This window comes from Camelus ferus, chromosome 6 (assembly GCF_009834535.1).
Source record: "Camelus ferus isolate YT-003-E chromosome 6, BCGSAC_Cfer_1.0, whole genome shotgun sequence".
Taxonomy (NCBI): domain Eukaryota; kingdom Metazoa; phylum Chordata; class Mammalia; order Artiodactyla; family Camelidae; genus Camelus; species Camelus ferus.
Window position 1 is genome coordinate 29702520 of NC_045701.1, and position 15717 is coordinate 29718236.

The 15717-nt window shown below is 34.0% G+C and overlaps 2 protein-coding genes across 3 annotated transcripts in view; one reads left to right on the forward strand and one right to left on the reverse strand.

The window, feature by feature from the left end:
- The window catches only part of LOC102505575 (olfactory receptor 11G2), a 442453-nt gene that overhangs the window by 288331 nt on the left and 138405 nt on the right, over window positions 1–15717 (forward strand). The gene's annotated exons all lie outside the window — the stretch shown is intronic.
- Window positions 6348–7334, reverse strand: LOC102503793 (olfactory receptor 4K1-like; the record flags this gene model as incomplete). Its single annotated transcript, XM_032480858.1, is given in 2 exon segments — window positions 6348–6758; window positions 6761–7334. Coding segments are annotated over 2 exon segments (972 nt in total), but the record flags the coding sequence as incomplete, so codon positions are not given.

Consider the following 15717-nt stretch of genomic DNA (forward strand, 5'->3'; position numbering starts at 1 on the left):
GTGGAAAGTGTGGCGATCTCTACAGTCATTAATGCTTGGAATTTAGTTCTTACGCTTACCATCTCCTAAGAAAGCAACTTGGTTCTGAAGAGATGAATTATAAGACGTTTACTTTTAAATTAGAAGGAAATAATCTCAGGGTGTCGGTAGCTAGGATGGGCTGTCTTCAAAGAGGTGAGGTAGGGCTAGATGCTGTGTCCTGAAGTAGATCTTAAGTAGCTGGGTGAGCACTTGGAGCAGTCAGGAATCTAAAAGAGGCAAAGAAGTAGGTAAAAAGGAAGAAATGATAAAACAAAATCTCCCGTTTCACAATGTTGCAAAGAATTTATCATAAGTGTAGCTGTCTTGCTTCTGTTTTCAATAGCAGCAAACTAGATGATCACAAATGACTTTCAAAGACCTCTAGAAAGTAAACAATTATATGTCACCAAGGATAACATGAAGGGAATTATTTCCTAGTCTCCATTGATGCTTAAATATAACATATTTACCCACATGTACTAGGAAAATGTTTTCTTTCAACTTAACCTGATCTGACAGGTCCAGAGTATGGGTACAATTCTTCAGGGATTTAAACACCTTTCTCAAGGAGAGGCCCTTAGAGAACTTAATCTACAACAACTTCATATAAGTTTTCTTTTAAAAATCAGGAAGAATGCTTTTTAGGAAGTTATCACCAGTGATAGTGATTGTTATATGACTTGGGGTCTGTAAAGACACTGAGATATGGAGAATATTGCATCATTTTATCAAAACCACGTTTTGGGAATATTTAGGCTTTTTCTTCCCTGTATCTTACTTTCCCTTGATTCAAAGTGTAGATAACTTTCCCCCAGCTTCTCAGAGATGTATGGTCATCAAATGCTTGAATCAAAGATTTTGTGCAATAATGATTTACCATACAGTAAATTTATCATGTGTGGCAAGATTCTGAAAGTTAGTAATCATATATGACATATCTTCTTTTTTCATCAGTAGGATATATATTCAGCAGGATATTTTGATTTTCATAAAGTATTTATATTAGTATTTTCTTATTATAAGTTAACAAGGACTATTCTAAATTATAAACTTTAAAATAGTCTGATCACTCAAATCAATAGATGATGTCTGAAGATATCAAGGATTAGCCTAAGTTACAGAAAATATATGTTTGAATTCTACTTCTAACTAAATAAATTTACAGTTTTAGGCAAATCACACATGTTTCACGGTGCATCATTTCTTTAAGAGAAAAAAGAACTCTCTCTCCTAATCTTAATATTATATAATTCTCTGGCTTTTGAAAGCATAACCCCAAAAAAGCACATTAAATCAATGATAAGAGTAATTACAAAATGTTGTATTGAAATAAAAGTATATTCAATCAAAAGAATAAATCCATCTTTGCTTTAGCAAAAAATATGGCCATTAACCACTCCTCAGATTTAGATATTTGGACAACAATAAAAGGCAAAATGGACACAGAATATTCAAAGATTGAAAGAGTGGAGTATGATTGGGTCTCTGTTCTCTGATCTGAGTGAATTAGGAGGCCGAGGAAAAACAGCACTCTTCCAGTCCCTAGCCTTGTAATATTTCCACCTACCAGGAAAAACAACATTCTTCAGGATCCACTGGATGGGGGTAAATGTAGTGAACCCATGTCTTTCCAGACCTCAGTATTCACCACTTATACTTTGAAATACCATTGTTCTCAACACTATAAGAAAAGCCATCACAGTTGTTAGAAGCTAATTAGTGATTTGATGTCACTAGACTGTAGTGACCAAAAGACACAGAGGCGATTTGTGATAGCAGAAATTACCTTCGTTAGGGCTAATTGCATGAGAGTACTTGTTTGCTCACAAGAATTATAGTGCATCACCTTGAGGATTCACAGATAGACAAAGCAGCAGGACTAGTGGAAATGCTTTGCCCTGTTGGAGAAAATGTAGTGAATAATTTTGTTAGCTAGTCCTTTTTGCTTCAGGAGAGTTTTAGAACAGGGCCACTGGGGGTGTCAAAGATTGATGAGACATTTCTTGCTCCTGCTTACTACACAGCAGTGCAAACATCTTGATATTTTAATATCTCTAGAAGAGCCACATGCTTGGTTTCAAAGGCAAGGACTCTAGGATAGGGTTGAGAAAGCTCTTTTACAGTGGAACATTTCAGCCTACCGAATAGATTCTAGTGAAGAGATTTTAAGTAATTTTGCAAAAATTTTAACTTTTTAGTTCAGATTTTTAGGAAAAATGCTGTTGAGTGAAGCTCTGGTTCTTTCCTCTCCTGAGGAGAAAGGACACAGTATAAAAGGATTAAGAAGGAGATTTGTTACTATAACAGAATTTTGATGTTGGTATGGACATTAGAAATCAACTAGTCCAATATGCTGAATTTATAGATTGGTTGAATGAGCTGTTGAAGAATTAGTTGCTTGACTCAGATGATACTCATCTTCTAACCTCTTGTCTAATGCCCTTCCTGCTCTACCATGATCCTCTTGCACAGGTTGGAAATTTTTGAGTTTATGATTAGAGCTCAGCTGATTCTTCATCTCTTCCCAGGCGCATGCCTTTAGAGCACTCCTGAGCGTTTCTTTGACCAATATTTCCCAGTACCCTTGATAGCTGTTCTTCTACTACCCTTTTCATGTAGATAATCTCTAAAAACTTGTCATTTGGAATTGATTTTCTCTTTAGGATCTCCTGCTGGATGATTTAATACACTCAAATGGGTTTACACTTTTATAAGAAAGAGCTCTAAGTGTATACCTCTGAGGTTCCAAAATATATCACAAGACATTAATATCTCCAAAATGAACACTTTCTCTAAATTTACCTTTACAGTAAATACTAACTCTGCTAGTGTCATCATTATCATCCTCAGAAACATCCCACTCAAATCATCAGTATGATAGATGATGGTTCCTTCTCTAATATGCCTATAGTTAAGCCCCAAATTTATTTTGATAGATGGGGTCACACTGTTTATACAGTTTTTTAATGCTTATGTTCTCTAAACATGAATCATGAACCTTTCCCCCTGGTTGTTACATATAATTTTGCAAACTTGATTTTTAATAGTTGCATTATCTTCTAATTTATACTTTTAATAAAATAATTATTCCCACATAGTAGAATTTTTAAAGTATTTTTTCCTAATTGAAGATATGTGTGACTTAAAATAATGTGTATAAAAATCATCTTAATACTTTTCAGTTGCTTTCTCAGGATAAGTTCTTGAAGGGAAAATTATTTTAGTCAAGAATTTGAACATTCATGAGTCTCTGGATTCACACAAAACTCCAGACTCTAGTACTATACAGTTTCATCACTATAAAATCTTCCCTTCATGGTTGACCACTCACCCCTCCATAGCCCCTAGCAACCACTAGTATAGTTACTGTGTCTACAAGTTTGTGTTTTCCAGAACATCTTGTATTCAGTGTATACAGTATGTATAGTGTGTAGACTTATCAGCTATCTTCTTTCCTTTAGCAATGTGCAGTTAAGATTCATGCACGTTGCTGCATGGATTAATAGCTCACTCTTTTTATTATGGTATAATGCTTCTTTATATGTATGTATTTTTCCATTTATCTACTGAAGGACATTTTAGTTGCTTCCTTTTTTTTTTTTTGCTGATACTGAATAAATTTTCTGTAAACACTCATGTGCAGGTTTTTGTGTATGTATACCTTTTCAAATCATTTGGGAAATCTAATTTGATAGGAAGAAATGTTTGGCTCTATGTATTTTAAAGCTCATAAATTAGATATAAACAAATTAGTAGTATTATGTCTTCTTGATGGATTAAGCTTTTTAGTATTATAAAATGTCTCTCTTTACTCTTGGTAATATTTCTTGTTCTGAAGTCTTCAGAATATATGATACGATTTCTTCAGGTTCCTTAAACTTACTGTTTGCATTGTATGTCTTTTCTCCATTCTTTTACTTTTAAGCAGTCTGTGTCTTTGTATTTGAAGTGGATTCCTTGCAGACATCAAATAGCTGGGTCTTGCTTATGGTTCATACTGGCAATATCTGCCTTTTAGTGGAGTCCTTAGACCATTTACATGTAATGTAATTATTTAAATGGCTCTGTATCTACTATCTTGCTATTTTTTCTATTTATTTTATGTATATTTGCTCCTTTCCCCACTCTTTCTGCTTTCTATTGGATTTGTTTTTTACTTTCCTATTTAATTTCTGCTGTTAGTTTTATTTCATTGTTAATTGCTCTATAACTTTTATTTTCCACTTTATTAAAACATATTGTAACATCTTACCATATGAGTAGACCTCTTTATTATATCTGATGTTTCTCCAAAATATTTACTACATGTTATACCATTTTTGAGACAATAATTACAATGAATCTTCTTAATCAAATTTACTTTGGCATGCTTTACATTTTTGTTAGATGTTGGACTTTAATCTTTTAAAAAACATTTTATTGAGGTATGATTGACATACAAAAGCTGTACATATTTAATTTATACAATCTGATAAGTCTGAAGACAATTATACACTTGTGAAATTGTCACAACAATCTATGTCATAAACATATCTATCACCTCCAAAAGTTTCTTCCCACCCTCTTCATTATTACTTTTTTACAATGAGAACACTCAACATAAGACCTACTCTCTTAGTAAAACTTTAAGTATATGATACAGTATTATTAATGATAGCACTGTGCTGCACAGTAGCTCTCTAGGATTTATCTTGTATAACTGAAATTTTGGCTTTTTTATTCCTAAATTTCACTATTTTTCTAGCTTTACTAAAATATAACGTACATTTTTTAATTTAAGCTGTACAATGTTATAATTTTATATGTATACATATATGTATGTATACTAAAACGATTACCACAGAGGAGTTAATTAACACATCCATCATCTCATAAAGTTAGTATTTTTGTGTCTGTGACACAAACATTTAAGATCTACTCTCTAAGCAAATTTCAGGTGTAAAATGCAGTATTGTTAACTGTAGTCACCACAGTGCACATTAGAACTCCAGAACTTTTTCATCTTGCTGAAACTTTGTAAACTGACTATATCTCCCTGTTTCTCCGTCCCTCCAGCACCTGGCAATCATTATTCTGCTTTCTGCTTCTATGAGATCTTCTATGGTTTTGACTCTTAGATTCCTCATATAAGTGATACCACGTCGTTTTTGTCCTCCTTGTGGCACTGACTGCGCATGATTGCATGTTAAGTTTTTGGTACATTGACAAATGTGATAAGAGAACAGTAATTGTCTTAGATACTTACAGTCTATTCTAATTGATAAAGACAAAAACAAAATTACAGCTTCAGTTCAAAAACCACAAGTTTGAATTGAAAACTAACACATACAGAATAAACTCCTTGTGGCATGAATTCAGTGGTGCAGTGACGACAGTGATGATCTGTGATGGATAAGGGACTGAATCACTTGTACTTACCTTCCTTCTCCTGTCTGTTCCCTGATTTGGTGGGATGCTTCTAAAGTTTCATGTGAAGTTTGAAAAAAATAAGTATGGGATGTATTTCCTAATTAGTGATATATATGCTTTCTGTGACTACTTTGAAATTTAAATTCTCAAATGAAATTAACTAAAAAAAATCACTGACTATTCAGATATCCTGCTGTAGTCATTCTCAGCTGATCACAGACTTATTATCAGTGGTACAAAGAAACTCTGTGAAGTGCTATGACATTTCTCCCAGCAAGTGTAAGAGTATTCTTGTAATTTGAACTATGGACTTGGTGATCTTATTGATATGTTGTTTGTTCCAAAGTCAGAGCAGTAAAACTCAGTCCTGTCATTGATACTACAGTATTTGAGGTTTTAAAATTTTACTATAAATTAAAATATAATAAAAAACATTTTATGAACACTAATGCCTTATCTGTGAACATGGAATATCTACAACAATTTATGGGAATCAACTTACTAGACGACATAATTATGAGCTGTAACTTACAAAAGTAGAAGAATCTTCATTCAGCCTGTCATGCCAAAGCAGATTCTGTTTTTAATGCTGAATTGATTTCTGTGCCACCCCAATCAAGTTCGATTGTGTTTGCTAATCTGGAGGTGACTTTAAAAGGCCAGAAGGTTTTTTAAAACAATGTCTATATAAGGGAAAAATACTTAGGAATTTTAATATATGTAGTTTCTGTTTCAGGGAAGATGAGGTGAGCCACAGAATATTGGGAATGATAACATGAGATTCTGTACTTCATTTACCAAATTTAGAGCCCCAGATTCAGGTCCTGTAATAGTAAAAGATTGATTGTGATAGAAACACAGTAATAACAATCAAACATGTGCATTACCAAGAACAAGAAAAAAGGACTTGTGTAACTTCCTCACAGTTGTCTAAAAGACTTGCTTGGAACCCACATGTTGGTTTCTCAGCCTCTTCATGGCCTCCTTTACATCTTTATTCCTCAGTGTGTAAATCATAGGGTTGAAGAGAGGAGTGAAGGCAGTAAAAAACACAGAGATAAATTTATCAATTGGGAAGCTTTCAAAGGGCCAAATATAGATAAAGATTAATGGGCCAAAGAACAGAACCACAACAGTGATATGGGCAGACAGGGTGGAAAGTGCCTTGGTTGTCCCATCAGAGGCTTGGGGATGGACAGTAGCAAGGATGATAGTATAAGACACTAGCAAAAGGAGGAAACAGATAAGCGAGAGCAGGCCACTGTTCATGAGCACCAGAATATCTAAAACATAGGTGTCTAAGCAGGCAAGCCTGATCAAAAAGGGAAGTCACAAAAGAAATTGTCCACTTTGTTGGGTCCACAGAAAGGAAGATCAACTGTGAATGCCAGGTGGCTGGCTGAGTGTAGGATGCCAATAGCCCAGGAGACCCCCACCAGAACAGAGCACACCCTTCGGCTCATGATGGTCATGTAATACAGAGGTTTGCATATAGCAATGTATCTATCATAGGCCATGGCCACAAGAAGCACCATCTCACTGCCCCCAAAAACATGCAAGAAAGAGATCTGTGACATGCATCCCTGGAAGGTGATGGTCTTGTGTTCACTGAGGAAGTCTGCAATCATCTTGGGAGTGGCAAATGTAGCCTGACACACATCAATGAAGGAGAGATTGCTAAGAAGAAAGTACATTGGGGAATGCAACCGAGAGTCTGTAATCACTGTGAGGATGATAAGGATATTTCCCAACACCGCAGCTCCATAAAGCACAGAGCAGATAAAGAAAAGGAAGAGTTGAAGTTCCCGAGAGCTGGACAGACCCAACAAAATGAATTCAGTAACTACTGACTTATTGTTCCGTTCATTAACTGAATCTGGGCTGCTGAAGTTATCTAGAGGGAATAAAAATAATTAAAATAAATAAAGATAAACCCTTCACCATTTTTAAATCAAATAGATGCTTCAGTTTCAATAACTATAAAAATAATATGGTAAGGCTATAAGACAATGATTAATTCATGTTATTATCAGGAATTGATAGTTTCCTGCAAAATTATATGAATTGTTCTTTACTTTTCCATTTTTGGATTGGCTAAATGGACAGATAGAGATAATAGATATATCAAACTAACAGATAAGTCAGTGTGGAAGGAAGTAAAAAGTTGATTTGACATTGTATTCTAACATACTTTTGTAGAAGTCTACAAGATTTCAACAACAGTTTGAAAGTCACATATACCATACTTACGCATTCAGATTACAAATTCAGAAAATGAACTTGATGCCTTTTACAGAATCTTGGAGGGAGAGGAAATTTAGATCAAATATAAAGGGATGGAAATCAGTGCAGTTACTTTGGTAATGACATCAGAAAAATGAGCAAGATGTGGCCATGTTTTTGAGATAGCTGCAGAGAATAATAAGAGAAATTAATTTATAAAAGTTAAACTACTGTAAATGACAATTCACATTCCCTTTTCTATATTTAAACAATTTGAGTTTTACAGCAGTGAGTTATATGCTTTAGTAGTCAAAGAATCTTCCTAGAACCTCAGAAGCATACATTCTCTTCAATCACTCTTTACTTTTCTCCATACGATTTCCCTTTTGCAACAGTAGAATTTAATACTATTTAATTTAGCCAACTACGTGCTTCTCAAAGATGGGACTGAATGCAATTTTAATTATCATGATAAGTTTATTAATTAAATTTATACTTGTACTACTTATCTTTGCTGATGATTTTATAACCTCTTCTTTCTCTAATGAGGTTAATGTCACAATAACAAAAGTGTTTTTCCAAAGTCAACTGAATAGTGTAATTGATGTAATTAATTCATTCAACAAATAATATGGATTGCCTGCTCTGCACTATTCAGAGACCACATCTTTGGAGACAAAGCCATGGGAAAAAGTAGGAAAATATGTCCCACCTTCATACAATTACATCTTAAGGGTGTGGTGGGGCCAGCAGAGGGAATTAAAATAAAATATACATTATGTCAGTTAGTGGTAAGTGATATGGAGAAAGTAAAGCAGAGCAAAGGAATATGGACTAACCAGGTGATCAGAAAAAGCCTCACTAGTCAGGTTACACTTCAGCAACTACCAAGGAAAATGAGGAGCAAGCCCTGAGGAAATCTTACTTCAGACAAAAGGAATAACAAGCATGTGCAATAATTTATTTATGTGAAATCAGCATTCTCTTGAAAAACATAAGTATACTTTTGGAAGATTTATTAGAAATTAAATGGATGGAAATTTTGCTTTTCACCTTATTATGGAATTGACACAGGCATAATTGGGTTTTCTGAACAGCATTCTGCCTTACAGGCTTAAATATGTCTACAGTTTTAGGAAGCTATAAATTCAGTCTTAAAATAGACACACACATTTAAAAATGAACCCCTTTTATTTTCTAGAAAGAAATACGGATATAAAATTGCTTTCCAAATTCTATGTATCTGTGTGTACATCTCTAACTATATACAGAGTTTGAAAAGCAATTTATATATTTTTATTTAAATGCATGGTGCTAATTTTGTCATTTAAAATAAAACTGAAATGGCTTTCAATCTTCCTGTGATTTCAAGGAAGTATCCTTTGAAATGAAGCTCACTGCCAGAACTCAGAAGCTGGCAAGACTTTTCTGCATATCTGTAGTTATTCAATGACAGCTAGTTGAGATATATTATTTATTCAAGGCAAGTCTTTCACATATCGAGACTATTTTAAAACATAAAAATTAGTAATTACTTTTTTGTAATATTTCATAGAATATTATGCATTTTAAAACATCTTCCTATACTGTATCTATGTATATACAAGGCCCGAAGAAAGTTTGCAAAGTGATAAATGCATTAAACCAAAGTTTTCTGGTCTTAAACTATTACATTTTATCTACAGTTAGCCTTATTGAATTGACTTAGTTTAGTTCTACGAGTACAAACAGAATTTCTCTAAAGCCATTTTAGAAGTATTTTTTTCCTATTAAAAAATAATCATATTCCTATTTACAGCTGTATGATCAGCCAGTCTTCACAGAAAGGCAAAGAGTGAAGGATCCCATAATATAAAGGGCATACAGTTTGAGATCAGAAGATCTGGATTTCATTCCTGGATTCATTATTTACTCTTCATGATAATGTTTGTTCATTCATTTCAACTCATTGAGCACCTACTATGATTATGTGCCAAGCATTCTGTAGGTCTGGGGATAATGGTGATCAAAACAGATAGAGTTCATGTCCTCATGCAACTCGTCACAGTTCTCTGAACTTTTGATTCCTTATTTGTTATGCCATACATTTGAAAGAGTTATGTAAACCATAAAGTAATAAATAAATATCAGCTGTGTTGCGGGGAGGAAAATAGCTCAGCAGCAGATTGCATGCTTAGCATGCATGAAGTCTTGGTTCAATTCTCAGTACCTCCATTAAAAAAATAGCAAAAAAAAAAAAAATTTAACTGTGTTAGTCCACTATTATAATTAAAAATCACACAATAAATTTTTACCTCTATATAGGTGATGCTAAGCTGAATGGAAGAATATTTACTTCCAAGCAGACTAACAATCCGTGAGATTTTAAAAGTCATAATAAAAGAGATTAAAATATAATAATAGAATGAAATAATGTTTCTGTAATAAACCTATAACTTACTGAAATAATGAAATGGAAATCTGACAAAAAGAAAGTACATACTGAAAAGAAGCCAGGTGATATTCTTTACTGTTCTCTCTGTATTCACCTGTAGTTACTTCCAGTCTTTAGACTTCTTTAGTTCTTACCTATAAAAGAAAGAAAGTAGGGTAAACCAGAGTTAGAATTATGTTCCCAGTGGTTATCACTGTTGAAGAGAGATGGGCAGTCTTTGACGTTTCCTTATGAAATCTACTCCAAATTTAGAATACACAGTTAAATAAGGCTTTGACTTGGACTTCAGGATGTCCTAAGGATAATCTTTCCTTTATCACTGACTTTAGAAAGCAAGTAATTGCAGGTCTTTACCTAAGATAGAGATAAACTACACATGAATCAAGCTTTCCATTTAAAAAGAAATGTGAAATTCATGTGTAGTACTTTCTGGTACTCAGAAATTGATTTTTCTGACCCACAAGGTTCATCTAAAGCATTTCAATCAAATAGAAAAAGAGAAGTGAAGTTTACAAGGCAAGATGTCACATTGTAGAAGCTTCTCCTTTGGGTCAAACCCTAGGTTGCTCAACTCATATTCACAAACATAGTAACTGAAAGATTTTTGTGATGGTGATGGAAATGTGAGACATGGAAAGAGTCAGTTAAAGACATGGAAGAGAAAGAAGATAGCTTGACAATGAAGATAACCATATTTATATGAGGAAATTGTCTTCTTGTCTCTGCATAGATAATTAATCAAAGTGGTTAAAGGCTTTCGGATATAAAGGACTTGATTTAGTTGCCTGCATTGATATGTGACTAATAATACATAAATATATATGTAACTCTGATTCAAGAGAGTGCAAAAGAATAGAAGCAAGGAAAGGTCTTCAATAAGAAAAACGATCAAATTACAGCATTTTATATTTGTAAAATGCCAGGAGGAAAGAGCTTCTGTTAATCATAACAGCCAGTAATTTCTTCATCAACTTCATACAAAGCACTGAGCTAAACACTTCATCTGTTATCTCACTTACTCTGACAATAATGCTACAAAGGAAATACTATTACTATCCCAACTTTACAATAGAAGAAATGAGTTAGTGTCAAAACAAGATTTTGCATAGTCAAAAAGACATTTAACCACTATTGGTTGCTTAATTAAGGACCTGATCCTAAGAACATACCTGAGGAGGTCTACCTGGTCATTAAAATGACAATTTTGTGCCCCATTCATTCTATTCTCTATCATCATCTCTGTTCTTTCAAAATGATATATCTATATGCTCACTTTCACCTGTGTGCTTTAATCCATCAAAGTGTTAGCGACAATGATCAGTTTGATATTTATTTCAGATTTCAGAATCTCATCTACAAACTCCAAGTTCTGATGCTCAAGAACCCAAGTCATTTTAATTCTATAATAACTTTAGCCTAGAATTCTTTAATTCTCTGAATGGTAACATCTATATTTAATTTTTTGCTTGATGTGATTAAATTCCACATACCAGTTTTAAGAGAAATCTCAGGGGAACAATAACGGGTTAAAGAAAAGAAATCTCCAAAACCCATTGCTTTTTGTAAAAAAGATTGTCACAAGAGCCCATAAAACAAATATATAAATACCATATTGCACATCCTCATATCTCACATAACCAATCATACTGATTGCAAAAACCAATTAAAAAACTTCCTTTGTGAAGTGAAGTCATATTGCTGTGGGAGTTATTAACACACTTTGGGTTGTTTTTCTCAAAAACAAAATGATAAAAATGTGTAAGTTGTTTTCCTATAATTGAAAATGAGACAGACATAATAAACAAAATTATGGTTACCAGGGGAGAAAGGAGGCGGAGGGATAACTAGGAGTTTTGGATTAGCGGATACAAACTACTATATACAAAATAGATAAACAAAAAGGTCCTATTGTATAGCACAGAGAACTCATAATAACATATAATGGAAAAGTATATGAAAAAGAATATACATATATATATATACATATATATATATATGTATATGTATATAGTTGTACACCAGAAATTAACAAAACATTGTAAATCAACTATACCTCAATTTTAAAAAGTGAAAAAAAAAGTGAGGTGTACATTACAAGAGGAAAATGTAGTGACCTAGAAACTTGCAACAGCTGCATTTACTCTCATTTAATAAGCTGTCTCCCTCCATGTGCCTTCTTTTCCCTTGTTTAAAGTAACCATTCCCATAAGCACTAGCCCATACGGTCAGAACCTGAAGGAAACGATGTCTAAAGAAAATGTTAATCTGGCAGTGGCCTAAGAAAATTAGAATCTTGTTTTCTCTAATCCTTTTCTTTTTCTTTTTTATGGAAATATTTACGATAAAGTTTTTCAAACTCCATACCATGTAATATGCTACCCTAAAAAATCCAATTTTTTAATTATCACTGCTCTGTACTTAACCAAACATTAGAATCAGAAAGAAAGTTTAGTTGGGCATAACTGGGTAAAACTGCTTAGATATACACAAAGCTTGCTCTTAAATGTTGTCGAAAGATGTCTTAGAGCAGTAGAGAAGGACTGAGAAGGTTTTCAGAGGACAGCAGGTGACAGCAAGAAAATGGTTAATGTTGAGATGGACAGTGCATGCTCAGGAAATTTAGTGAGCCCAATAAAGAAGCCCAGGCTTTTCTGGATTCTCCACTGATAGACCAAGTTCCTTCTTGATATCTTTCTCTTTAATATTGCACAGATATTTCAATATCCTTCTGTTCCCAAATGATTCCTCCTTTTCTCTGCCCTATCCTAGCTAATGGCATTTCTGTTGACCCAGTGGTTTTGGGCAGAAACTTAGCTCTTTCCTTTTCCTTACTTCTTTTCCAAATCCTGCTTTTCCTTCTTCCAAAGTATTTCCAATTTATCAAATTATAATCAAATCATTTATCAAATCATTTCTATTTCAACTCCCCTGCCTAAACCTCCATTATCTTTCTTCCTACGTGTTTCAAGACTTTCTAATGGTCTCCACCTTGTGCCATTGACTTTTTTCCAGTCAATTCCTCCACAATAATCTTTAAAAATAAAATAAAATCATAATAAGTCATGTAAACCTTTAAAACAAAACAGGCAGTTATTTTACAAGGAAAATGGTTTTACTTGGGAATAGCGAAGATACTGTAATTCAGGATATGCAAGCTATGGCAAAACCATAAGCAAATCTGGCAAACAAAGAAGAGGAATGTTACTTTATAGAGAAAAAGGAGGAAGTTGGGAGGGAATGCTTTGGACAAAAGTTAATTGGCAGAAGGAGAGTGTTCAGGGTGGCGATGGTTTCTCATTGGCTGAGTGGTGGTAGTTTCCTGTTGATTGAGGCTGTTGCTGGGCAAAGAGAAAATCTTCCTCTCTTCTGCTTGGGTAGTAAAGTAGTATCCTTTTTCCTGTTGGAGATGCAAGGTGCAGTCTCTTCCCATTTGGTGGCTGTGGACCACAACAAGTACTGTGTGAGCATTCTCCCTTCAGAACCTCCCAACACCATTTTAAATGTTTTCCTTTCATTAATTTTCATAAACAACTTTAAAATGGTGGATGTGTTCCATTGCTCTAGAAATAAAATCTAATCACCTTACTGACTCCTTGTCATTTTACATTTTACATGTTAACTTCCCACTTCATCTCTTCTCACTCTGTGCTCAGTCACAAAACTCCTGCTTTCATTTCCTGGACCACACCATCCCTTTCCACTTCAGGGAGTATCACTTTCTCTTTCCTCTATCTGAATACTTTTTTTCCTCATCATATGCTATATCCTTCTCATTTTTCAAATATCAGATGAAAATTCATTATAGAGAGCTGCTTTTTTCTGAGCTTTTTGTGTCTCCTTGTAGTCATTATTTTCATGTTTTTCATCTTATGACATTATTTGCTCCCAACACTCATTACAATTTTATTTATTTTTATTTTGTTTACATGTTAGTGTTTGTTTCTCCTTTTCTGCTCTCCACTCCGATACTGTAGGCTCCATGTATGCAAGAAATGAGTCTCCTGACATCAATTTTTTTTCAATCTCCATCACCTGGTATAGAACCTAGCAAATGGTAGGTTCTCAAATAATAGTACTGATTCAGTGACTAATTGAATATATAAAGTGGCTATAAGGTGGTTACTTTTTATTTTTAGGAAATGCAATAAGGCTTTGTCTTTTTGAGAATGTCATATAAAGGGGATCATACAAAATGTTTTTTCTTTATACTGGCTTTTTTTACCCAACATAATTATTTTGTGATTCATCCAAGTTGTTGAATGAATCAATAGTTGGTTCCTTTTTATTGCTGAGTACTATTCTACACCAACTCTGAATGTGGCCATGTGTCTTGTTTTTTCTGATAGAATAATACCACAAAAGTGTTCTGCATTAGAGCTGCCCTTTCTTGGCACTATTGAAATCTTGAGGCCACCATGTAACTAAGCCCAAGCTAGTTTGCTGGGGGATAAAAAGCAATAGTGTGCTGGTAAATAGTTAAGAACTGGTTCTGAGTGGAACTAGAGGGGCACAAGGAAGGCCGTGATTTGGAGTGCTCCCCAATGTCTGTGGTGTAAATATTCCTACCAAGGTTAATTTCAAGCCAACAACAGCTTAACAACCACCTTACAAAATCACTGATAATTTAACAAATAGCTCTCAAGGGTTGGTATTAGTCAGATCCTGCCAATCACAGATGAGAGGCCATGTAGAGAGAGCTGAGATGCTTTGGCCAGCAGTCAGTCCCTGCTGCCAACCTATTAACCAGCAGATATGTGAGTGAGGTCATTGTTGATCTTCTAATTTCCATACTCACCAGACAGTCCAGCAGAGATCAGACATGCTGGCCCAGACCAGAGGAATAGCCCACCTTGTTTGCTGCTCTCCCTCTCCTTCTCCTCCAGTTTTGCCTTCACCCCCTCCCCCTCCTATATTGAGGATCAGAGCAGTTAAATGACAATTTTTCAAGGGTACTATTAACACCTCTCCATTTTCACCAACAGGACAGAGTTAAAAGGAAGAAAAATACTACCAACAATATCATGAACACATTAATATTTATTACATATTTTAAAAGTTTTTGGCACTTTATAAAACTATGTAAAAGGTTCAAGTTTAAAAGAACCTTATTATGTTTGATATTGTACAAATGAAATTGACCAAAATTTGAAGTTCCAAGGATCCTTAGCCAATCAGTATCATGGTTCAAAAAGACAGTCTATATCTAAAACTCAGCTTGCACTGACTTATCATGCAGAGTTAATATCTAAGCACATAGCCACTAACTTATGTTTTACAATATATTTAAAATAATGAATCTGATGTGATGTCAATTGCAGGCTTTCTGTTTTCTGTTAAGCAATTATTTTTTTCTTTGTTAAAATACATTTAGTCTTTCTGTTATAAAGCCTTTTTCATAATACAAACCACAGGGAGAAGTACATAAGAAAACTTGTGGCTAGCAAATGAAATAATAGTTATTAGATTTTTTTAAATCTTTATTACCACAAGTACACAAATTTTACTTTCTTCTGTTTCACAAGAAATAAGAAAGAATAGGTCTCAGATTTGGTCCTCACTTGCAAAAAATTTTGTCCTTGCATTTGCATGTTTAGGTACATATGGAATTAACTTTTTCTGTGAATTTAAAT